This window comes from Buteo buteo, chromosome 10 (assembly GCF_964188355.1).
Source record: "Buteo buteo chromosome 10, bButBut1.hap1.1, whole genome shotgun sequence".
Lineage (NCBI taxonomy): Eukaryota > Metazoa > Chordata > Aves > Accipitriformes > Accipitridae > Buteo > Buteo buteo.
The window spans coordinates 24792779-24819041 of record NC_134180.1 but is presented as its reverse complement, the minus strand read 5'-3'; the positions used below and the strand labels follow the sequence as shown (position 1 = coordinate 24819041).

Genomic DNA, 26263 nt, shown 5'->3' with positions numbered 1-26263 from the left:
GTTGTTCGAGAGAGGAGAAATTTTAAATTATTGATCTGAAAGATCAGGAATCCTTAATGGAAATGGAAAGTTGAGGTAGTTTAGGTTGTATATGATAGTAGAAGCATACCAAGAGGAAGAGAGTCCTGACCATTACGCTTTCTAGTTGGTAAAAATCTTAAGTCCATTCATCGTCATAATATGTAGTTTTGTCAACATAATTTTGCTTCTCTTTGATTCTTCAATACCATACAACGGTTCAAAAATGTAAAACGAAAAATAATTTGACAAAAATCGCAGCACTTAATTTAAAAAATAGCAAGCGTCAGCACTACCTGTTCTCCGTACGACGGGTGTGTTACCGATGACCCTGTGCCGTAGTGTGCTATCAAGGAGCGCCTGAACGGATTCCTGGGGCACAAACAGTCACATCAGCATTTTTCCCGTGATGTGTTTTAGACAATGGGGCTCTATAAATGAAGGGCGCAGTGGCTGAAATGTCGTTGGAAGGTGAGATGCTCTGCCTAACAGGAATTTTTCCTCCCCCAACACGTAAGCCCTCCTCAGCCATGTGCATTTAGCGGCGTCCGGGGACCTGTGCGTCCATCGCGGCGTACGGGCGCCGGCTCTGGCAGCGAGCAGAGGCGGCGGGCAGGCTCCCAGGCTCGCCATGGCAGCTGCGGCACCGGGGTGGCCGGCGGGACGCCGCCCGGCCGCGGACTCCCTCCCCGCCGTGCCGCCCTGCCCGCACGGGCGCTCGCCCCTGCGCGCCGTTACGGCGGCTTGAAGGACGGTCCCGGGGGATTGATTTAGTTTCGTGAACGCCACGTTTGCCCCGGCTGCGGCTGCCGGCCCGCCGCTTCGGAGCCCCGTGCCTGCGGCGCCGGGCGGCGCGGCGCGGGACGGGACGGGACGGGGGGGCGCGCCCCCCGCCCAGCCGCCGAGGCCCGCGGGGGTGAGGGGCAGGGGGAGCTGCGGTGGAGAGGGGGGCGGCGGCCGCCAGCGCGGGGCGGGAGGGAGGGGCCGGGGGAAGCCGCCTTCCCCTCAGAGGCGGCGAGCGGAGCCCGGCGGCAGGTGGCGGCCGCGGCTCGGCCCCTTTAAGGCTACGCCTGCCGTAACCCGATCGTCGCCGCCGCAGCCGGAGCCCCCGCCGCCACCGGCGGAGCATCCTGCGCCTGGGAAGGGCTGTCCCGTCCCCGCCGCCGCGGGGAGGCATGGCGGAGGCGGCGGCGCGGCCCCGGTAGCCCCGCTCCCAGGTGCGGCGGGCGCGGGGGGGGGGAGGAAGGGGGGCCGCGGGTCCGGCGGGGCGCTGAGGGGCCGGGGCTGGCGGGGCGGGGGCGGTGCAGCCCCTTCCCCCTGCCCCCGCGGGGCTGCGCGGAGCGGCCCCCTCCCTCCGTCCCTCCCTCCGTCCGCGACGGGCCGCGCCCCCCCCCGGCGCGGCGCCGCCCCCGGGGGCCGCGGGCCGCAGCCGGCGGCGCTGGCCGCTCTGACAGCGCAAAGTGCAGCGGCTGCCCCCGTCCTCCCGCCGCCCCGACAGCGGTAGCTGGTGGCCGCGGCCGGAGCCAGCGCGGCGGGTGTGTGCGGCGGCTGCCTGCCTGCCTGTCTGCCTGCCGGCCGGCCGGGGCTACCGCCGCGGGCGGGCACGGTGTGAAGGGCGGGCGCCTCGGCTGACGGGGAAGGCTAGGTAATGCCCGGTTCGGGGGGAGCGCCCGGCGGCTTCTGGTTAGCGCTGCGCTGCGCGGGAGTCTGCCTGTTAGGGTCCCTCCGCGCCCCTGCAGCTCGGTACCTCCTCCGAGTTTGGTGGGGGGGGGTTCACCTCCTTGTTGCTTTGCGACTGCAAACTTCTTGCAGGGTTTGAGGAAATTGATGTAGGTAAATGATACCGCAGCGCACAGCTCACCCTGTTTAGCCTGCCCTTATAAAAAGGGTGCCTGATCTGCTAGTTGCTTTGGTGTTTTAAAAGCAGAAAGCGAAGTGGAGTTTGGGCTGTGAACAGCCGTGCGTAGAAAAGGGAATGGCTTATGATGCGAGTAGCTTGAATTTTGTTGCGTTTCTCCTTCATGCTGCTTACTGAGCTAGGTAAGATACCAAACGCAGTACGTCTAATCTAATTGGAGCAATAGAAACTACCGTTCAGAACCAGCAGCACAGCAAAACTCAAGCGCTGCAGATGTTTTATTACTAGGCTTATTATAAAACATGCAAACAGTCAGTAGTCCCACGTTGCTCTCTGCAAATTAGCGTGGCAAGTTTTACAACGATTGGATTTGGCTTTCAGTTTTAAACAGATGAGATGATAGGGCTGAATGGGATGTCCTGGTATCACTAGCAGCTTTAGGGTGTAATCTTGTTTGCAAATTGATCCAACTCATCCTTGAAGAAAGTAAGGGCTGCGGGCCTTACACCTTCCTCTGCACTTCCTTCTTATGTCTTGTGGCTATACGGTTGCATTTCTTACTTTATGGTGTGAAAAATTGAAGTAGAAACAGTGAAATGAGGAGAACATAGATGCTAAATGCCATTGATGGTACAATGCTTGGTAACTCTTCTGTTCCTTTATCTTCCTTCAGTTAGGTACTGACTTGTTTCTCTTAAAAGTTCATAATGGTTTCATATTGGGGTGAATGAATGTTGAGTCTTAATATTGTTGGGGTTTTTTTCTTCTATATTTCAAGCAGAAACAGAATTGCAGGAAAACCACAGCATGTTAATGGCAGATAAAAAGAGCTTATTTTCAGCTCTTACTGAGTATGATTGAAAAGATGTGTTATTAGCTTTTTCAAAATTGCTGGGGTCAATAGAGCAATTTGATACTGCGCTAGACATGTGTAAGTAATAGCTTGCTGAAAATTGTTAGTTTCAAGTGCTTGCTGATATTTGTTTACTTAAAGACTACACTGAAAAGCTGCAAGAGTCAAGTTCTGATCACTTGTAATTACTGTCAAACTGAATGGTTAAGACAGTAATTTTGGGTAAGCCAGGAAAAGACCACTGCTAAAAAAACTAATGGTGAAAACCCTACCTGGATATAGTACTTTTTTTCCTGGATTACAAAGTAGTTACACTAAACCTCCCTCCCCACCCAGCTCTTCTACTAGCTCAAAAACTGTATCAGCTGACTGAATGGTAATCAATGACTATGCAGTTTGGGCGATAAAGTGTCTGCTCATATATAATCCATGAAGTTCTGTATCTTGATCAGACTTTGCTGGACAGCTATAAAAAGATACTGGGGCAGAAAAACACAGTATAGTTGAAGCCACCTTTGGTTTTGGCCGTTGTCCTCAGGGCAAAGAAATTGTATATAATTGGAAGCTTACTATGTTTCTTTTAAGTGATAAGCTTTGGTTCAACAACATGAATAAATTTTCTTTTAAATAAAAAGAAAATCTGGTAAACAACAGTTAATTTTCATGTTAAACAGGATATAGTTGAAAACAACTTAGAGATATGAGGAAATGTTTATAGCTGAACTATTCTTCCATCTCACATGAAACACTGTGTTTACACCTGGTCCTTGAATTGAATTAAAATACAGCACTTTTTTAATTTGCCTAAGTAAAACATGAAATTATTCCTGGACTTGGTACTTAATGTACTTAAACAGCATCTTGATAAGCATATATGAAATCACCTTCTGAAATCAATCTTGCAAAACTCTTACAAGTATCCGTGAGACCAAACACAGAGGCTGGGTGACTAGTTTTTTCTCTGCTACCATCATACCTTTCTCCTTTGTGGGCATCATGGTTCTCTACTTGCTGCTAAAACTTCTGAGAGATACAGGTACATAATACTTCTGAAGGTCAGATCATGCACTTTCCACACAAGTACTTTTTCTTAAAACGAATTCCCTGTACAGGCTTCTTAGAAGAAGGATTAGCTCTTCTAATGCATTTCTTGCAAGGGATGGTTGGGAGTTTTTTTGTTTAATTCCATAATCTCCTGTACTAAAATGAACACCTGTCACACACTGAAATGTCACTTATAAAATCTTTTGGTACTAAGGAAACAAAACAAAACATGGCTTTCTTTTGTCCAGGAGGTTATGTCGGTGTCTTTGACAGTCAGAGGTACTAGTATAGTCATTGCAGATGGATAAAGTTGGTAGTGTCATAAGACTTGCTATATTTTACTCAAAAGAATGAAGTAGGTGTGACTGATGTTCAATGGTTTTGCTATTTTTCTGAAGAGAATTGTCTTCAACATGCATTTTGGCTTCCTTCACTTTAGGAATTAAACCAACCAATTTTTTTTTCCTTACGTGGTCCAAGAGAGGACTTGCTTACTGCAAATGAGATGATGTAATAACAAGGTTTTGGCCCCAGGAGCAGAATCTGGAATGGACACTGTACAGTGCTTATCAGCGAGTTTAAACTGGAAGATATAAAATTGAGTTGATTGTTTTATTCCTTCAAATGGAAAAGTTTTAGAAAATCAAGCTTAATGCCCATTGTCTCTAGTACTTTAAACTGTCTAAAAAGTGCATAAAATTTGATTTGTATTTTGTATCTTCTTGGTCAGTGGAGGCAAATGGAGAAGTATGTGGAGAACAGTGTAAAAAGTACTTGAGAACACTGAATATTCAGGATACTATTTGGAATTGGAAGTTTTAATAGACTAACGTTAAAAAGTATGCAAGACTAGTATGCTGCTGAACTAGAACAGGTCATCAGATAAACAACTGGAACGAACCAGAGTTTGTTGCAATGCACTGTAGCATGTGTACATTAAAATTTTAGTTTGGATTAAAAACACCCTTAGGAACTGAATCTTCTGATCACCCCCACTTACTCCGCTTTGGTTTGCGTTGCATAGCTGTCCCAGAACAGGCAGCTGGTTTCCTTTTGGGTTAAACTGAGCAGGAAAATAGGCCCAAAGAGCACATCAAATATGATCTAACAGCTGCGGAGTCCCTAGGACGGGATTAAAGCTGGTCTGAAGAAAACACTTGAAATCCATATGAAATGGATGCCGATTTCACTCAGCAAATCTGCTGTTACTTGTCCTGCATTCTGCTTCTATAGCTGTAGCTTTTCCTGTGGGTACTAGTCGGAGGAAGTTTTCAGATAATTCACTTTCTTTTTTTACTCTTCAATTCTGGGCAAGAAAAAAGGAAAAGAAAGAGGAGGAGGGAAAAAAGTTTGAGATCATTGAACCTTCTGCTTTGAAATCTTTGAAGACAGAAGTTGTTGGTTTTTTTCCTGATCTGTAATACACCTTTTGTTAAAGTTCTAAGTTTAAATGCAAACTGTGTTTCAATATACTCACCGTTTACACCACCAAGTGAGAATATTGTACCTAGTTTTTTAAAATGTTATTATTTTAACTGGTGGACTCTTCCTTTTTTTTTTTTTTTTTTTTTCCCCTGAAGTTCAAGTTTCTTTCCATCTGCAATGCAGATACAATTTCAAAAATCTAAGGCATGTTCCCTCATTCTATACTGCATGTGAACTGAAGGTGGACAAAAGTATGTTGTATAATTGTATCAGTTTTTGCTGACCATTACGTTGGTGCAGTAACATCAAATTATGCTAGCCTCTAAGTCTTCATTTTATTTTTTATATAATTTCTTCAGTAAAACTAAAATAAGTGACAGCAGTTATTTAAATGGCTATTAAAATAATTATTTAAATATTTTAAATGAAGCTATTTGGCTTTTTTTCCTTTTTCTGTTCAACTTAATACAAATTGACTTTTTATGAGTTTGTAACCTTTGCCTGTCTTGGAATATAAAACACTTCATGACGCCATCAAACCAGAGATGTATGTCAGAAGTTTGTGGCTTCTGGGAAAATATCATTCTGTCTTGTAAAATACTGGCGACTCAGGAGAAATGACCGAAGCATTTAGAGACTGACATTTATGTCTGGAATTGTTTAGCTATTTATTTAGACCTCATGAAATAGCTAACATCTGAAAAGTGCATTAGCTCTGATGATAGGAAGCTTTTCAGTGTGCTCTGAAATTGTGCAAAGTTTAGACTTTCACATGAAGAAGGAAAAGCTCAAATAGAATAGCCTACGCGCTATCACAGAGAAGCCCTCAACTGTGAATAAAGTGCAAATTGAGAACTGCTGTCTCTGTAAAGTATCCAAACATGAAGCTGTGTTGAGGCTATTACTTCCTGAGTCTGACCTGAAAATCTCTCTACTGTGTTTATCTGATTTCATTGTTGCTTTTTCAAATCCCGTTGGCAGCAGTCAATCTGGTAAGAATGAGATGAGTTTTAACTTTGGAGCTTCTTGGGACAGGAGTAGAGGCTTCTGAGCAGGCGATTGCCCTGGTCAGTGGTCTTCCCTGCCCTTTCTGTGTAGATAAAATACATGCGACTTTTGGCAACGAGAATGTATAGTATGCAAATGTTTAAAAAAAAAACCCACCCCCAAACCAAAATGCAACTTTTACATATAAAAGTTTGAGGATACTTTTATACTATTAAGGCTTAAGTAGAAATGTTGAACAGGGTGAAACTTTTAGTGAATAATATTTCTGTTGTTAAGTTAGCTGTCAAAAAACACTTTCTGTGGCTGCTTAAAATAGTTAAATGGAGAATAGACTGAAATTACCTTCTGCTTCTCTTCACAGGCTGAAGAACAATGGCTTCCTTCAGCAACCTGACTATTGGCATTGCTCTTGCCAGTTTTACTGTATTTCAGCTGCTGTTCCATGTTTTAAGTTCTTGGGTGTCAACACGAATAACACCTGGTTTTAACAATCTCAGCCAAAAAAGGAAGATCGAATGGAATTCAAGGTAGAGTGTTCAAAACAAACTACAGCTCATGACCTACCTGAAATTGTCAACATCTGAGCCACCTGTGTATGTATATATAAAACTGCAGAAAATATTATTTGTTAAACATCTGTAAAGATTAGAGGGACGGCTCTAGGCACTTGACAAATTCTGAATGTAAAATGCTGAAGCCCCTTCTTGAACACACATCGTTACAAACACTTGTATATTAAATGCTTTGTTAGACAGTCATGACCAAGTGAAAGTCAGTAAAAACACAGTGACTGGTGAGAGGTAATAAGCTGAGTGGATTAGTTTTAAATGGCTTCTCTGTGACACTTCTAGTAAAGAGAAGAGGTACAAAATTACCTTCCTGCAAACATACATGAAAATTGAAACTATTGCAATTTATTCCATGATCTAAATGCTAGTGTATGGTTATGCTTTTGGGTGCAAAGCAAATTGTTCTCTGTTCTCCTGGTGCAACTACACTGCAACCTGTTTTATGTAAGTCATGGTTTTCCAAGAAATTAGGCAAATCTTTGGTGTAGTATTGGAGTAAGGCGGGGTTAGACAGATACATCTGTGTGTTGGTGGGGAAAGAGACTGCAAGAAGAAGAGGGGGAAGTCCTGACAGACACAGGGTACACACTCAGGAAATAGTTGTGGAAACTCAATCTAAAAACCTTCCTCACTCCATTTGTGTTTCTGGAGTACTGTCACTGGGAATGGATCCACCTGCATTACACTTGTCTTCTCAGACAGAGCGCTATTGGAAACTTGTTCAACCCTGTGAATCTTTCCTGGGTACTTTCCTCTCTTTTAAGCCATAAAGAAAGTACAGGGTAGTAATTGTAAATGGGATTATCACTGATGTTTTATTTGAAATGTACTACTCTGAAAGGGTATATACAGTACACAAGCTTCTCCAGTTGAAGTGAATTGATACAGTATAACTTTATGCTTTAGTAGGCTATTACAACTTCAAAATATTTTTCAGGTGTTTCTCAAATTTGAAGCTCAAAAATGTGTACTGTATGGCTGCCACTGCACTCAAAATGTATTAGTGGTATCACTGTTCCTCCTCAGTGCTCTTTAAAGGCAATATAAAAAATCAGGTGGATACTTTTAAAGTTGTTTCCATTGTTCTAGGCAGCATTAGCGACTCAAATAGTCTTGCCCTTCCATTTAGCAAATGTTCACCTGCAGTGATCTTAAAGGCACCATCTTAATTTCTGTTTGATCTTTGAATAATTACCTATCTGCCAGAACAACTTTGTAGGCTGCCAGTTCATGATATCAGTGCACCTTAGGTTTATCTCTATGTTACAGTTGACAATAGAGGCAGACAGGGAAACTAAACTAAACTGTTATTATGCTGGAGCTAAACTTTTGTCTCTAAGCCATGTCAAGTGACCCTTGAACTGCATAATAGGCTTTCTGAGAACTTAGGCCATGCCTGGTAGCACTATGCTAAATTGTAGTGCTTTGCATAACAATTTATGAATTGTTTCACACATCACAAGTGTCCTGGAAATAAGCTACTCTGTAATCTCTGGGCTACTTTGTACTAAGGTGTTTAACTACTCAAGTTGATACAGCACCCCAGGCTGTGTCCTTTTTTACTTCTTTCTACATTTTTCCTTGGGGTTATTAGCAGGATGTAGATGTTAGCACACAGATGAGTTGTGGTCCAGTGCTAGATCCAGTTCTAGAGTTAGAAGGCATGAAACACAGGGCATGAAGTGAAAGCAAGTCTAACTGTGCTTGCGTTTCTACAAAAGGTTGACTGTTAACACTGCTGATCAAATACAATGTTTTGTCAAGCCGCCTCATCACTCTGGTGTTTCACCAAAATGAAGAGACACACCAAGGAGTATCTTATATGTTCAGAGAATGTAGATGGACCTACATGTACTCTGCAGACAGCTGTGCAGGTGGAGAAGGTTACTGTCTCCCAGTAAAATGAGTTGGGTTGACTTAAATGATTTAAAAGTAGATGGTTGTTATTTTGTCCTGTATTGAACTGGTGTAGGCAGTGCTCACACAAACGGTTCTGTTGGCAGTCCTGAAGGAAACTGGCACAGAGGATGGTTGTGCATTTTTATCAGCTCAGCTGGGTTTGGAAGAGGGCATCTGCCTGAAATGAGCTGTAGCATTGAAAATACATTGTTACAGTTCGGAGGGTTTTGTAATCAAGCATTTTTGCTGCAACTCTGGACTGTGTTTTCCATACTGTCAATTTGTTCATGCTGACCTTCCAAGAAGTAAGAACCAAAAAACTAATTGCTTCTGGAATCTTAAGTATGCAGACTCCCAAACTGAGTTGAAAAATATACTTTGACACAGAGGTAGCATAACTCTTTAATTAGTTGCGCATAAATTCTTGTCATCTCTTCTATAATACGTTTGTACTGCTATTAAGCAGTTGCAAAAATATATATATATATTTTCAATAATAAAGGAACTAGTATGCAACTTATCAGTGCAACTTTTTTCTTTGCAGTTTAATGAGGAGTTAAAGGATGCAAGCTTTGACAGTAATTTCAAGCAAATGTACGGAGCTTGACAGCTTGACCTAGATTCCATATTAAAATGGAGCGTTGCACTATTTCCCTTCTTCTGTCCCCTCTTCTATGGAGAAACTTCAAAGTCCAGAGTCAAGGAGAAAATCTGCTTTTTTTCTTTTTTTTTTTTTTCTTTTTTTTTTCCCTCCCCCTTCAAGTGCTGTGCTTGTGCATAGCTTGTATTCTAAACATTAAGGTTTGGATAAACAGCCACTCCTGAGACAAACTGCAACTGTAAACTAATGAGCTATATTCTAGGACAAATTTTACTTCTTTCAGCATTATCTTCTCCTAAAGTTCAAAAATTCCAGGTATTTCTCAAACACTAATATTATATGCCATCCTTTGTTTTAAAAAGGAAGCAAAGTTCCTAGCTCTCTGTTAATTTTGTGTTGCAAGAGTAGACATCTTAATTAAACTATTAATTATCATTAACATTCTGATAACTAAATTTTCTTTTTTTTGTTAAAAAAAGGGCAAAAAAAAAAAAGCAGCCTGTGCTATAATGGTTAGTAAATGTTGTCATCCAGCTTGTGACATTTGACTATTCATATTATATTAACCTCCATTCATTTTTTGGAATGCTGTTGAAAAAGCTGCTGAAAATAGCATGATGATACTCTTTAAACAAATCGTAAATATAGACTTATTTTATGAAAAGTTACAGACTCTTCTAATGCCAATAGATGATAATATAACTTCTGGGAACAGACTAGGGATTATAACCTGCACTTTCTTTGCAAAGTCTTCCACAGGAAGTAAGATGTTTTCTTCAACTCTTACATGGTAGAGTTTAGAGTCCTGAGAGTGACTTATGCACACTTAAAATATTAATAACTTCCAAATGCATGTATTCAATATGTACAAAGACAAGACTAATAACTAACAGCATCTATACATTTGTGTGCATATTGTTAATGCTGTGAATATGCTGCAGAGGTGTTTCTGATCACACAGTGTTGAACTTACAAGTTCTCCTCTTTCAAATAGTATCCATGATTTAGTAGAGCTATTTTGGAGCATAACTTTTTTTTCTTCCTAGCCACACTTCAAAAGTAGGAAAGCAGACACTAGCTACACAGTATTAGGTGCAGTTTATAGTAGTGTTAAATCCATGGCTAGAGGAACAAGGTTACACATTTTGGACCCATGCCCATTGCATTGTTCTACCTTCCAAGAATACATGTGGACTCAAAAGAGCAGGAATGGCCTTGGCCTGCGTGCTGGCAGAAACCCTGCCGGGGTCTCTGTAAATAGGTAATTCTCTTTAAGTGCTTGTTAACATTCAGAGTTTATCTACAGTGTGCATGCAGCCTGTACACTTGAGGCTGATGTCTTTGGGGAAAAAAAGTGTGTAGTACCCAAGTGTGGACAAGGCAACTCTGATTACTGTGACTTTATATAGGACAAAAGGAGTATAAAATAAAGCTGCAAGCTGCTAGTTCATATGAACCTGTAGCTGTTATACCTCAGATATTCAGCTACAACCTTTTGTTATACAAGTTTTCTTTTTGAAAACCAGAATCTACTTCAAATGCACTAGAAATTGTTTCTGAAACTTCCCTTGATGGGATTTTTTATTTAATGCCCGTTTCCAAAACCTGAACTTGGCAGATTTATTATGGGTTATCTGTTAATTTGGTGCCTGAAAGGAGAAGCCTGCTGCTGCAGGACTCATGGCCCAATCTGAATAAGAAATCTTCATATTCAAGATTTTCCAGCAAATGGGACAATACAGTAAGTATTTGTTAAAGAACTGGATGTCATATTGTCTTTAAGGATTCATTAATATATGGGATAATCGGAGGAAAACGTAGATCTCAGTTACTTTAAGACCCTACTTTCTATTTAACTGTGCGTGCCCCTGCCCCGTTTCAGTCTAGTATATTCCTTCTTTTTGACTGTTTTTCTCACCTGTCATTGTGTAGGTGGTTGGATATAGTGTAAAGAAGAGATGATTGCTTCCACAGAGGTATCAATGCAGTTGAGAATGTCTTTGGAAACATCCTAGCTTAAGCACAGTATAGAAAATTATGAATGGCAGTACCTCCTTGTGACTGTGATCTCTTTTTCAGGACAGTGTCCACATTCCATGCCTTGGTGGTTGGTGGGTTTTGCCTATATATTTTGTTGTATGATGACGCTGTTAATGCTGACCATCTCTGGTAAGGCATTTTACATGTATGTTTTTCTTACACAATAAAATAACATAATTGAGAAGGAAAAAAAAAATCCTGCAGTGTATTAATTACTGAAATAATTGTTTCATTTCCTATTAAAATATGCAGTTGTGATGTGTCCATTTTTATATCTGTACCATTTTATAATTCCAAATTATTTTGTCAGTATTAATGTCTTAGTGCATTGTGTCTCTGAAGTGGAATAGATAAAATACAAGCAATTGATTTGAGATAGCATATTAAATTACTAAAGTATAGAACCAAGACTGTAACTGTAAGTTGGCATGACTGAAACTATGCTATTTACTGTAATAATTTTAAAGTGAAATTGAAATGCTGTTGCAGGTCCACAGTGTGTGTGTGGCAAAAACCTGGAGGGGCCTATTAAATGTATAAAATGTGTATGTCTAAATTGATAAATTAAGATATTTATATTTTTGCCTCCCATAAAGCTTCTATCAATCTTTGTTTTTAAAAAAGTATGAAAGTTTCAAGTGCTGTCTTAACAAGCAATAGGAAGATTTAACAAGTGGACTTCTAATATTTTTTCTAGTTAAAATATTCTATATTAAGCTTATCTTTTCTTGATTTCTAGTTATATTGTTTTGTTTCACACTTTTTTTGAGGGAGGAGGAACACGATGGCTTCATTTTAGTCAAGTCAATTATAGATTGCTATTGTTGTTTTGACATTTCACTCACCCTCTGTAATTCTTTCCCTATAGAAGGAAGAGCCCATATTTTTCCTGAAGACTAACTAACTACTTTAAGTTTAATTTCATATTTCTGTCATAGCCTGTTGTTTTTAAACTTGTCAAAAGACCACACTGTGAGTCAGTTTAAACTTACATAAATTTAACATCCGATGCTTCTTCTGCTCTTTTGATATTGTAAATTAATGACAATGCAGTGTGGACTAGACAGGATTGGGTACTTGAAGCGCAGCCACTGACTTATGTGGCTTTAATAAATGTAACACTAATCCATGACACAAATTTAGGCAACATTGGCCTCTTCTGTATGTAGTGATACATGATTAAATTGTTGGATTTTTTTTCATTGCATTCTGATATCTTTAGAGAGACCAAATACAGTCTGAATATCTTATGATACTGTTAACCATGTTGAAAAGCAGCATGTTATTATAACTCTCTCAGTGTGTGTTGTGGTAAGCTTTATCAGATAGAAGCTTTTATCCTGGTTTGTTTGAGTAGACCTTGTTCTAAACAGTACAAAAGAAGTCATGAATGGCAGAAATAAAAGTCTCTTGGTGATGATAAATAAACTGAGTCTTCACATTTACTAAATTTTCCTGGTATAATTCCAGGAAAAATTCAAATTAAGCAGAAATCAAACCACTTTTTGTTCTTAGCAAATTTCAGAAAAGTTATGTTAGATATTTTTGTGTACTGCATTGAAAACTTAATCTTGCTTATGGAGCCTTAGCATCCTAGATTATGTAAAAACATTAAATCTTAAAAGATAAAATCCTTCTTCCTTTGGGGGAATTTTTTTCTGTATTTCTACTGTTGCTTTTAATTAATTTCTTCTGTTTGGGTATGTTTACAATGATTGCTATCAGTGGTTTTATTTACATTTGGAAGGCTTTATATATATATTTAAAAATCTAGTGTAAGTATATCTAATCTTGTAAGTAAATGTAAGTAAATCAAAGCTTCAGATTAATTTCATGGCAGTATTTCTGTAAATTGTTTTTCAGTCAAAATTACCTTAGTGGTTTCAGGAATTTGTTAGTTAAAAGTGCACAGAACACATGCGAGATGTGGAAATCAGTATTTTTAGTTATTGAACTAATAATTTTAAAATGTGTGAAGTATCACTTAGTGTATTTAAGACAGATGCAATGATTTGAATTCAAGTTCATGCAAATGATTAAGTGCAAAGGAAGACCAAACATAATATTGCTCATGGCTTTACAAGTAGTTGTAGGCATTCTGTAAGTAAAATACAACTTTGTGTTAGGCTTTCTTCTGCCAGCGAAGCCAGAATCATAGCGTGGTTTCCTCAGAATTTGCAGATATACTTTTTCTTCTAAGGCTGACTTTTACAATACTCTTAAAAAATGAGATGGCTGGCATTAGTCTATGCATTCCCCATATGTCATATTGGTTCCCAGTACACAATAATTAAAGCCTTAGTTGAACATGCAGAGCTTTAACCATTTTCTTTTTCCAGTCTGTTTTATGGCTTAGCTGTATGTTAAGTCTTAAGTTGCTGATCATTTTTAAGTTGATTCATAGCTGAATCCACATAGTCTTGCTTTTAATTGAATAAGACTGAAGAGGGAAAAAAAAATAAGGGACATGCCAGATGGACTGTGGCAAGGCTGCTCAGTCTTGAAATCTAATACCCTTTTGAAATGTAGGGATAAGCTGTGGGACTTGATCATTTACAGATATGAAGGATGCATAAGCCTATCTGTAGGAGTCTCTTATTAACAATACAAGAAACATTTGTGAATCTAGTTTCAGTAGTTTGTATGTAAATGTTCAGGAATCCTTCACACAGCTTTCTTGCACTGTTCTAATCCAGGTAGCCTGAAAACATTACACAGATGCTCTGATTTTAGACTACTGGGAAGGTTTCGATACAGACACTCTTTCCCTCTAGTTATTGCCACCATCTTTGTGTAGTCATTGACTGTATGACAGTATCCAATCAGTTCTTTTCTGTGGGATTTAAAGATATTTATATCTATAATGGAAAATCACAAGTTCTGAGCCTCTACATGTGTCAGCTTAACTGGGTTCATGCAAAGCTTAAATGCATGGTGGTGATGATACCCATATGTCTTGAAAGGGATCAGGACTCCTGCTACTAAGGGTTTGGGTTCAGTGGAGAGAGGATGTGGTATTACTGTCAGGTAATGGCTGAAACTAGATACGATAGATCCTAACAAAGGATAATAAAGACTGGAGCATTAGTAAGTTACAGGGAAGCATCAGTCTTGTGTATGTATACCTTTTTTGATGGTCTAGGATTTCTCATAACACTTTGCCTTTTTTTCGATATGTAATACAGGCTTGCTAAGATAGATTATGTAGAAATTGTTTTTGAGGTGGTGAGAATAACACAGTAGAAAATGTGGAGGTGGTAGGGATCAGATAAGGAGAGGGAGAAGATATAAATAAGTGAATTAAATTCTAGCTTCACAGAAGAGCAGGCTTTTTCATATGACTGTCCACTTTACAGTCATTAGACTTTTTGAAGTCTGGCATTTGATTAGCATTTTGTATGACTTTGTATCTGCAAAACGGTTTGAAGAAAGTCAGTCATGTGGACTTTTGTTTGTTATATCTGCCTGTCCATGTTCATGTGTAATTCATTTGCCACACATACCTCCTTGCCAATCACAAAAGAAATAGCTCTTCCCTTTTGCTTATTCAAGTCACTCCCTGTTTGTCACTCCTGGCTCTTGCTTGCATCAAAACTAGGCTGCAAACATCAGGGCTCATAAGCTCCATTGCATTTCCTATTCAAGGAGATAGATCAGAAAATCCAGAAGATTTTAGACTAAATTTGAAGTTTTCCATTAATTGAGATTAATTTGGGATTCTAACATGGACTCTTCTTGAAGGGACGTGACAGATGGGTAGTGCAGCCATATATGTTGTTGAAGTGTTGCTTTAAAAAGTCTAGGGAAGGTTTGCTGCAAGGTGACTGTTCTCATGGAAAGAATGAAGGGAAATGAATCATTCCCTGTCTCATCCAGTCAAGTCATGTTTACCAATATCAAGGAACCAATTTCATATACTCAGTCCTTTGCATCTTCTCTGGAGAAGAATATGAAGGTTCTTGAGCACAGGCTAAATCTTGGTAATGTGCTGAAGTGTGTTGGGAGCACTTACAAGTTTCATTATGTTGCTGCTGCCACAGCTCGGGGCTCTAATGGGAGGGCTGTAACTATTTACAGAGTTTCTGCTAAAGTTGTGAGAACACATCTGTCTGTGCTCTGTGTCTAGCTGTGACTTTCAGAAGAGCTACACCTAAAGAAGCACTCAGCTCACAACCTACGTAGCTCATGAAACCAGGTTTTGAAGCCATGGAGAAATGTTCCTGTCTGCACTTGTAGTTAAGAGAGCCTCTATGGCCAATCTTAAAAGATGGAGTGAGCTCCAGGCTCTCCTGGAAATGTTTTCCCTCACCTAATGGCAGAATTCTGGTTTTGTGAGTCCTTCTATTTTTCTGTAAGCTACCTCTCGTTCAGGGAAGCAGTTAGTTTTAGATGCTAAGAAAGCTTTAAAATTTAGCGAACAGATTGTAATAATACAGGAAATCTCTTCCGCTGCTTCATTCCAATAGGATTAAAAAATAACAGCTAAGTAATAGCATTTTACTGCTTTCTAGCTGAGGTAGACTTTGTATTGGAGATGGCTGTAAGCATAGTTATATTCATTTTTTTTCTCTAAAGGTTTACAACAAAGATTGCTTTCACAACTTGTCTTGGATAGTCCACATTCTATAAATCTGTAGACCTGTCACTTGAAGCTCATTTCATACTTACACAAAACATATCCAGATTAGGTGCACAACTTAGTTGAAAAAGAAAGTTATGGCCTTTATGGCAAGGAAAAGAGATACGCTTACCAAACTCCTCAAAATAGGAATGCACAGAGGACAGTGGAGGAAAGAACAAATATTACTTGCTGTAATGTGGATGCTTCCCTTTCTTGAGCTGTATTCACAAGTTTGGGTTTGTTGAATATCCTAGACGAACTGAAATTGTGTGTGTGCTATTAAGAGCTTTGCCTGCTGAATGTTTGGCACCAAAAGGGAAGGGACAGAAGGTGTGAAACTACTCTGAAAAGCATTCCTCCTCAAATGTTCCTTCACTCCAAAGAACTGGCAAATAATTCCTTTCCTGTCTCCTTGTACTCTGTTTATCCCTATAAGCATCCATCCTCTTATGAATATGAAAAGCACCAGCTGAGCAAGATATTTTTGTCATCCTTAACAAAGTTTTAACACTGGCAGAAGAACAAAAATGGAGATGCAGAGTGTCAGTTAAAGTGCTGAGACACTGACTGGGCTGTTCTCTCTTATCCTCTGTTTCCAGAGAAGCCAGCTCAGGGTACTTGCTGGGTTTCAGTTCTAGTCTGTAGCAAGGCTCTTTGGGCAGTCTCTACCCCAAGGCAGGGGATAATTCTGATTAGGGTAGTTAGTAGATGTCTTATATCTGGGTGGAGAAGGAATCCATTTTCATGACTAGGACCTTTCTTAACCAAATCTCATAACAGCTTACTGATGGGCCAAGAATAAGGTGACCTGATGGACGTTATGTGTTTGATATGTGTATGTCCTTTGCAAATTACCTTGTTATAAAGGCTATAACTATGTATTTTTGGTATGTTTACAGGGGTGACCCTTCAATTGTGAAACTGAATATTGCTATTACTACAGGCTACCTCATTTCTGGTAATTATGCAATGTGTATATAACACACACAACCTGTATATTTATATTGAGTCACTATGCCTATATATTTATACTGAGCCACTATGCTGGAGATGTAATATGTGTATACAATACAGTTTCCACTGTGGCTTTTAAAATTGCTAATGGAGTTGTGGGTTGTGGTGAAATCACAAGATCTTGCCAGCAGATGTTAAAGATGGAATGATATCTCCCCAAGCACTGAGAAAATGCCACTGTGTGGCTTTATGATGGTTTGATACACAACCACCAACTCCAACTTAGTTTTGTCCTTCAGCCAATTGAGAAGGTGTTAAAGCAGTGCCCTTCATTCCCTTCAGGGTGTCTACAACTCGTAGCTTTTTTATTGTTTGTTTCTTCCTGTGACCTCAGAATGCTGGCAGAAGAATTTTAGTAACCCTCAATACAAGCTGAGGCAAGTGATGCCATAGGATCTTGTCTGCCCACCTTTTAGTCTCACTTTAAGCCAAAATTTAGTCGGGTATAAAACATGGAAATTTTAAATTATTTTCTTGGTATGGCATTTACCCCTACATATGTTTTGTGTTCTTAATTATTTACTGTCAACTAAAATTGGTATGGGAATTTTGCTACAAAATGCTTTGGAGCTTTCTTTTATGGGGTGTGGGGATAATACTGACTTGTCAAAGCAAAAACTTGTTGTGACTTGGACTATTTTCAGGGAAAACTTCTCATGTTAGGCTGGAGTCTCTGGTCAGAAACGGGGCTGTGGACTTGATCATCTCTCTCAGACTACATTTCTTACCCCAGTGGAACTGATAATCTGGTGATCAGCACACTCAGTTAAACTGTGGGTTAGTTTAAGTCTCTGTTTTTTTCCATAAGAACTTCAGCTCTCATGTTTAAATTCATTGGTATCTATTTTTGAATAATCGTGCATTAGTCTTTCTTTACGAATTAATGAATGCCTTTGAACAGAGACCTGAACCTGGCCACTCATTCTCTCTCACTTCCTTCTATAGTTAATGTTTAATTATTAATAGGAAGTGGAACAGCTATGTCAGATGATACAGAGTCCTGCCTGAGGATAGCTAATATAAAAGAGATCAAGGCACTCACTGGAGATACAAGAAGCACAGGGGTAAAGTCTTTGATTTGGAACCTTGGTCACTAATATTCCAGTCCAAAGTACTCATTTGGAGAAAGTAGGGGCAGAAATTGCTTGTTCCAGTACAGAAAAGAAAATCTTCTGGAATCTCAGACCATCATGGGAGCAGAAAGAACTTTTCTGTCAAAGCTTTCCTTGTAACACTAACTCAGGTCCACTGTATCGCTTCTGCAGTAACTGGAAAATTCTGATTAAATAAAGCAAACATGTTTCTCATTCCAAGTGCCCCTTGCAAAATATTCTTGATAAATGATTCCCTGTTTGCTAATATAGCTACTTTTTGATTCAGAAGTTCCCTGTAACAGATCTCTGCATTTATTGCGTGTATTTGTATAGTGGCCATGTCCCGTGTAGCTGCTCCCTCCTTTTTTTTTGTCACTTGTTCAAATTTTTGGGTTCATAAGTGTGAAGTCTTGCTATAAGATTTGGGATCCACTTTTTCTTTCCAAAATATTTCAGCTAAAGCTATTGCCTCTACTTCCATTGATGTGGAAAGTAATAATTTATGGCAACTGTTGGAAGAATACTGTTGCTTATATGCTTTGACTAAAATAAAGTCTTTAGGATAAAGATAATCTCTTCAGGGATAATGAATTCAGAGGGTTTCTACTGATGCCATATGTTGGCATTTATACCTTTAAAACTTAGAGAAACACTATTCTCTGGTCAATGGTAGTATAATAAGTTGTTCTTTATCATTATTTCTTTTCTCTTGTAGATTTGTTGCTTATTATTTACTACTGGAAGGCAATTGGTGACAAATTTTTTGTAATACATCACTTGGCAGCTCTGTATGCTTACTATTTTGTACTGGTGAGTGCTGTATTTTCAAGTAACATAACAAGCAGATGAGATTGAAGACAATGCTTTTATAGATCTCATTTGCTTAATGTTTAAAAAAAATTCTTCACTGGTTGGTATATTAGCTTTGTGGAAGGCATATTTATATTTTCAATCATCATTACTTTCTAAATGGTTTTATCAGTCATTTGTGGTAAGTGCATGCCTTTTCAATGTTACAGTCCTTCAACAAAAATGTGTAACTTTAACTGCTGAAATTAAAACTCTTCTCAGTTTTTGCTGTAGGGAGACTTTGACAGAGGGGCTTTTCACATGGTTGTAGAAAGAGGTTTCAAACAAAACCACAAGTCTGAATATTTAGTTGGAAAATTAAAAGGAAATGTTTTCAAGTGGTTATGTTCTGCTTTGTGATTGTATTTGCAAGGCCATGAGGTCAGTGATCCCTAACCCTGGTGACTGTACTACTATCAGCTGGGTGTGTTTTTTCTGGGGTGTGTTTTTCTTCTTTTTCAACTTTTATTTATTTTTTTAAAATCTGTTATGACACAAACTGATCCTCTGAGACTTCTTGTTTAAGGTTACTTCAGTGGGGAAACAGTGGATGATTAACTCTATATATCTATAAATATCTGTGGTGTACATACATTGAAGGGAAAAGGGGAAGAGAAGGATACTGTTCTAGGATAAAGACTAACCTAGTTACTCTTTGCTGCTGCTGGGATTTCTCAAAGATGCCTATGTGACTTTGTAGAAATCCTATTGACCTCCAGAATAACGCTCCTGAATTTCTTCCAAAAAGCTCATTCAGTAAATAAAGAAATCTTATAAAATACAGTTTACTTCATTTACCACATTTCTTTCTCTGCCTACTGTGTGAATCCCAAGCTTACAATTCTAAAAATGTCAAGATGCCAGATTACTGTCATATTTCCCATGTAATGGTTTAAAGAGGATGAAGTATCCTGACAAGTAAATACTCTGTTTTGGGTTGAAGATAACTAGATCTACTAATATTATCATGGATGAAAGTGTGTAAGAGCTGAATATTAGAGAAATGAAAATACCACTACCAAGGCTAATCCCTGATGCAGAAAATTCATTACTTGTTTCTTGAGTAAATAGAAAGTGTAGTCTTAGTGTGAATTTCTTTTAAAGCAGTTCTTATTATTTGGGTATAGCTCTGCCCTTGGATGTCTCTGTGTTACTCTCATTCTCTTATCTTCAGAGAAAGTTACTCATAAGTATCTTATGGCAAAAATTGCTCTGGAAGATAGGAGAGAATTTGATTAAGAATGCCGATTTTCCTCTTTGGTGTAATGCAAACTGACATAAAATGCCTGAAGTAGTGGGCATTAGTATGCTTGGTGGGGGAAAGAGGAATCATGACACACTGCATAGGTTGTCCAGGAGACCTACTGAAATTTTAAAAAATATCTTTTTATCTCTACATCTGCAAACTGCTGCTTACCCAGCCATTGTGTAATGGGATACTGTTTCCAGCACAACCAAACGATAAGGCAGAGAATATGCTGTACTTTGTCACTTGGAGAAAAGAGCTCAGTTACAATGTCTATCAGCGGAAATATACCATGCAGTTATCTGGATACTGGCACGGAGAAGATGTCCTGTTCTTCCAACCCACAAGGCAAGGCAGGGACTGTCACAGAGCTGGTGAAACTTCCCCTGCAGTGGGGAGGAGAGAAGAAAGGGCTTTATGTACCAAATAAGAGCTGGGAATTCATCTTCACTTTGGCAAATTATCTTCCTAAAACAATGCCGGGACGTTTTTCTTTAGCTTACAGTGTTTCTGTTTGGGCTTGTTTAAGCATTGAGAAGTCCAAAATATTTATAATTCTCTTAGACAGTAACGGTAGCATTATAACTTATGACTACTTGTGCCAGTCTTTTCTAGCTAGCTTTCTGTGGCCACTGAACTGTAAGTCTTTTAAAAGATTTATTTAAAGTAAGAAACTACTAATTTGAGATACCTGAAGGACAATTGCAGCTTTTGTAGTAAACTTGATTTTGAATTGTAAGGAAGTTGACCACAGCTGGTAAACTCGCTTACTATCAGTTTTAATAAAGAAGTTGAGATGTTGTGTCATTCTCTGTATGCTTGAAGACTTTAATCCAGATTTCGCATCTACATTGTTGATTTTTGTATGTCTATTTTGTTTTACTAACCAGAGCAAAGGTCTGTTGGCTTATTTTGGAAACTTCCGTCTGCTTGCAGAGTTCTCCACTCCTTTTGTCAATCAGCGGTAAGTGGTTAGGGAATTTTTTCATAGTTGTTTTAAATTTTAATCTGTATTATTATTCCTGTCACTGAGGAAGCTTTTGTTGTTGTTGTTGAATGTCTGCTGAAAGGGAATTTATATATATTGAACTAAGGATTACTATGTGGACACCTTTTTTGCTATGAAAACTTTTTGCTGCTATAACTGCAACAGTATAACTAATGTATTCACCCTTGAGTTCCTTTTTTGAGTAGACCAGCCTTCATATGAAATGCCAAATTTTTATGAAACTGCTGAACAAAAAAGTTCACAAATTTAATATTGTTAATTAGCCTTTGTATGTTCATTTAATTATTATATTAAAGCCATCATTTTCAATAGGGATTTCTTTTTAGCATCATGGACCAGGTAATGAAGCAAGATAACATTGTCATCAGAATCCTAGAATGGAATTGCATTGCCCTAGATAATTTGAAGTTTTTTTTGCAATACTGCACATATACAGATTAATATTAATATATGCATATGAATACATAGAATAATACAAATATTTATTTACTTTCAAAAATAGTTCTGGAAATTATTTTGAGCACCTAAATTAGAAAAAAAAGTAAAACACCTAAATATGTCTGGAATGGTTAATCTTCATACTTGTAATCAGAGAAGAAAGTGGCAGAGGCTCTTTTGCAGAGTTTAGTGAGAGTTGAAGCCTGCCACGGCTTCTGGTTATAGTGTTGCTACTAGAATTGCTGCTGTGAGTATCAGAAAAGGAGCATGGTAATGCCATGTACCACAGGTAGGGAAAGCAGTCCATGGAGTTTCCCAGTGCTCTGGGGAGGGTGGCTTTTCTCCTTGCTGTGTAGCCACCGTGACCCAGCTGGGGACAGGGATTTGCCCTAGGAAGACTTCACCTCAGGAGAGGGGCTTTGGTATAGGGCAGTGCTGCAGTCCTCTCCTCTTCCTCCATTTTTTTGCAATGTAGGATCAGATCTTTCAGTTTATCAGATACCTGTTCCTCACCCATACTTTTTGGGGTGTATTTCTACTTTACTGATCCTACATGTGTGGCATCTGTTTTCTTTTCCAGGTGTCTAGTAGAGAAAGGATAAGGTTTGTAAGGCAAATAGGAACTGTAATCCTCCTGCAAACAGGGTATCTGAGTATTACCCATTACTGCATTGTGATTGTAAAATCTGAAATATTTTATGAGACTGTAGCATTCTTCAGATCTCTAAATAAAAAAGATTGTGCTGAGATCCCTTTCGAACATTAGCTTGGTAAATTCAACTTAGAGGAGGGCAGGGTGTGATAATGAAGCTCTCCAGAGGTTGCTTTCATTTGCACAATTGATGTTGAGTAGGAGATTATAGTCTAACATAGTCTGTGCTCCGTGTGCACAGAGAAACTGAGGAGTAAATAAACACTTCTTTAAACTTACTTTAGTGATACAAGAGGAGAGTAAGAAAATGAAAAAAAAGTGGTATTATATTCTAGGTTTCTATATTGAAATTCATGTCCTAGTGAATGGCTGTTCTCCCAGCTGACTTCTACCAAGATAGGATTTCATCCTGGGTTTAAGTGATACCTATACTGATGCTTACCTTTCAGACTGTGGTGTTAGGAAGTATCGTGATACATGTGGCTATTAAAAGTAATATATGTTAAACTTTTAAAACGCCTATGGTGAGATCATATGTCTTTGAATACTGACATTTACTGCTTTCTCAGAAAAACAGAAATCACTGTAGGAGATAGTCTCTTGCACTAAGGGATGACATCTCATTAGTGTATGAATGTGGGCTGGGTTTTTTTTTTGTTTTGTTTTGTTTTGTTTTTTTTCATTAAATTTGAAGAGAACCAGACCCTTACAACAATAAGTAGTGGATAATGAGAACTACTTACATTATGTTTCTTGTTTGCATTCTTAGTATTACCAGAAGAGCTATTATTAATATATAAAAAGATATTCTAATCTCAGAAGTGGTCTGTGTATTTCCTGTCTGTGTTGTTAGGGATATCTAATTGGAAGTTGTCTCCATGCCAAGCATTTAGATCTTTTAATGTTAGTATCAGCATTTATGTAATTAATTATGAACTGTGGTGGGTAAAATTGTAATCATAACTGTCATTTACTGACTTTCATTTATTTGAATTTGCTGGGAGAGGGAGGTTGCTAAGCAGATGTCCAGTTACCTATACTGGCACATCACAGTTTATTTTAAAACCTTTTCTTATATTACTTTTGGAATCTGCATTGTATACATCAACAAAAGTACAGGCTCTGATTCTTAGTCTGACCAAATATATCAGGTCTCTCTCTTCATCATCCCAGTAAAGTGTTTCTGTGGTGAAGTATCATGCTTCCAGGCTGGACTGCCACCTCAAGGGCCTGGATTTTAATTGTCTCAGTTGCACACTTAATGAATTCCTGCAGTATTTCTGTTAGAGCTGGATGTCTGGCAAATCTTTTTGGTATATCTATAATTACCTAGATTGTAATCTGTAGGTAATTAAATTAAAAATTAATTTAAAACCCAGTTTTACAACTGTTATTTTGTTAAATAGTTTTACCCTTATATATTCTTGGAAATAAACTGATTATTCCACTTCCCCTCCCCAACCCCCATCACGAATACAGTGATTTAAATAATTTTCCTGTGGTCCTGTCTTTATCCTGCCATTGTTGCACAATTTCTCCTTGTGTTTATTCTGGCTTAAGTGTGAATGATAAAGAATTAGAGGAGTTTGTTGTTCCTTTTTCTAGGAATTCAACTCACAGGTTCTGTGTGCTAGGCAATAGATAAGTTATGCCTGTCTACTAAGGAATTAATATGCAAGAAAATTTTTTTTTCAAGACCACTTACGACCCAGTAGTAGTAGTGGGAGAGGGGGTTATTAGATTTGTCTTTTTCATTGCATAACATACCTGGCTGTGACATGATCCAGTGCCATTTACAGTGGCTTGTTCTGAAGTTCTGGTTTCAGGCTGAACAGAAGCAGTCAGAAAAATCCAAACCTGAGAAACTGGAAATTAGAGCTCTATCTAGATTACCATATCCAAATACAATGCTAGAACTGCTTTCAGGGAAGGAAATAGAATTTTAGTTGCCCACTGGTGTAAACTATAGTAACAAGTAATAAATATGTATTTATAATTTTAAAAGAGAATTTGAATTATAGTGTATTACACTGTAGTCACTGAAATGCACACTGGTTGTCAGCTGGCTTACAATTCAAATGAGGATTTTCTACATGCTATTCTGCAATGTACTGGATATCATGCACTGCTTAAGTGGGGAAAAAAATGTAGCCAAGCAGAAGAATTTGCAACTAAGCCAAGACACACTGCAATAATTTAGAAATGATAAGGATAGAAGCAAATAATAAATTAAATGATTAATTAAAAAAAAAAAAAAAGAAATAAAAACCTTCAAGTCTGCCTGGTATCTGTGAATACTTCTTTTGCAGGTGGTTTTTTGAAGTACTGGGATATCCCAAATCTTCAAAGGCCAACATCATCAATGGTGTGCTGATGACAGTTGTGTTCTTCGTGGTGAGGATTGCCGTCATGCCTATATATTACAGCCATGTAATTTCTTCATTTGGAACAGAGGCTTTCCAGAGATTAGGATTTGCAGCCCAGAGCGCCTGGATGATCTCAAGTGTTGTCTTGGATGTTATGAATGTGATGTGGATGGTCAAAATTGCAAAAGGATGCTACAAAGTAATTTGTCTTATCGGACAGGAGGAAGCCAAAACTCATAGAAATGGAAAATCTGACTAGAAATCATATACATAAAATGAAATTTCTGCTACGAAAATTATTTCGGTTCACTGAAACAGTGTACATTTCTGCCATGGAATGCTCCTCTTAAGGAAACAAGGTATTACCTCTGTACTGACCTTACTCTTTCCCTAGCCACACTGCCTGCACACCCAGGGCCACGCTTTTCGGATCCTGTCTGGTGAGGAATAAAAGCAAACTCTCACACAAATGAGTTCCACGTGTCTATTCTAAGCAGTTACAAGCTACTGAATTTAGAATGGAGCAGACTGGTTACTTGCTTGTTGTCCACCAGTGTGTTCGAAGTGTTTCACTCAGGTTTCTCAGATTAATGTGTTTTATAAATCCAGCGAATACTGACATCTCTCTTTTTTTAGAAAACAAAACAAAAAAATCCCCAAACTCCCGATATGGTGCAATTTTCCTGGCACGTTTCTATGTTTTCTTCTAGGAATAACAATCAAGATTTCATTCTTGACAACTTTTTAATTTTTGCAAGAAAAGCTAAAAATTTAGCTTTGATTCTGTGAAGTCTTTTACTGTTTTTTGTTCTGCCTTATATGAATGCAAACCATTTTGGGAAATTTATGAAATAATTTTATCTAAAATGCTGTATTATAAGACTACAGAATATCTTAAAAATTGTTAAAATTCCCTGATTTTAATGGGAAGGATTGACTTTTGCTGTGTTAGATTACATGCAATAGTACATCTTCTAAATTGCCCGTGGAATTTTTTTTATAAACTCGTATGGTAAATGATGTGTGGAAACAGCATAATTCTTACTGGAGTGCTTTTTCCTTTGCTGCTACTACCTTTGAGAAGTGCTGCAACTCTCCTCAGAGTATTTTTAACCATTGGCTATTTGGATGCAAAGTTTAATTGTAAAGAGATAAAATTCTTCTGTATATGTGTTGTGTAACTTACAGTAATACTTTTTTTTCTTTTATCGCAGAAATGACCCATTTGATATGAAGTGGTTTTTTGTCACATTTTCCTTGTTAATCACATCAGAAATCTGAGGTGTTGACTAAAAACATTCTTGAATTAACTGTGCCAAACTTCTGTAAAGCTGTACAGTAATTCTGTAGAATGACAGTTTGCTTCTGTAGGCACAACATTTTATTTTTTTTTAAACCATGTATTTGTCAATAGGTACCCTGTTCCTTCTTCTGCAAACTTAAAGGTTTGGAGGTCATCAGAGATGAATCTTACCATCTAGGAATAGCCTAGAATGTAATTTATAATACAATTTGAGGAAATTCTGGTTTTTGTTTTATTTTTAAATGATTGAGAGCTGTATTTGTGTGTAGTTTGGTTTTGTTTTGCTTACTTTAAACCATACTGAATTGGGACTGATTAACTTCTGTTTTTTTTCCTTGGTGTGGGTTTTGTTGGTT

At 38.5% G+C, this 26263-nt stretch overlaps 1 protein-coding gene across 2 annotated transcripts; it reads left to right on the top strand.

Annotated features, from left to right (window-relative positions):
• The first annotated feature begins 1115 nt into the window (after nucleotides 1-1115).
• Nucleotides 1116-26263, top strand: TLCD4 (TLC domain containing 4). Of its 2 annotated transcripts, none has more exons than XM_075038944.1 (7): nucleotides 1116-1235; nucleotides 6568-6733; nucleotides 11355-11444; nucleotides 16836-16894; nucleotides 18760-18854; nucleotides 21030-21103; nucleotides 24548-26263. In XM_075038944.1, exons 2-7 carry the CDS (start codon nucleotides 6579-6581, stop codon nucleotides 24861-24863), a joined length of 789 nt encoding a protein of 262 aa, XP_074895045.1. In that variant the 5' UTR covers nucleotides 1116-1235; nucleotides 6568-6578; the 3' UTR covers nucleotides 24864-26263. The 2 variants fall into 2 exon arrangements, with proteins under 2 accessions (XP_074895045.1, XP_074895046.1); XM_075038945.1 differs by lacking the exon at nucleotides 1116-1235 and adding an exon at nucleotides 1586-1663.

Coding starts and splice junctions, on each gene's coding strand:
- TLCD4 (XM_075038944.1), top strand. CDS start 6,579: ATGGCTTCCTTCAGCAACCTGACTATTGGCATTGCTCTTGCCAGTTTT. Junction 11,445..16,835: donor GTTAATGCTGACCATCTCTG/GTAAGGCATTTT, acceptor GTATGTTTACAG/GGGTGACCCTTCAATTGTGA. Junction 18,855..21,029: donor ATGCTTACTATTTTGTACTG/GTGAGTGCTGTA, acceptor TTTACTAACCAG/AGCAAAGGTCTGTTGGCTTA.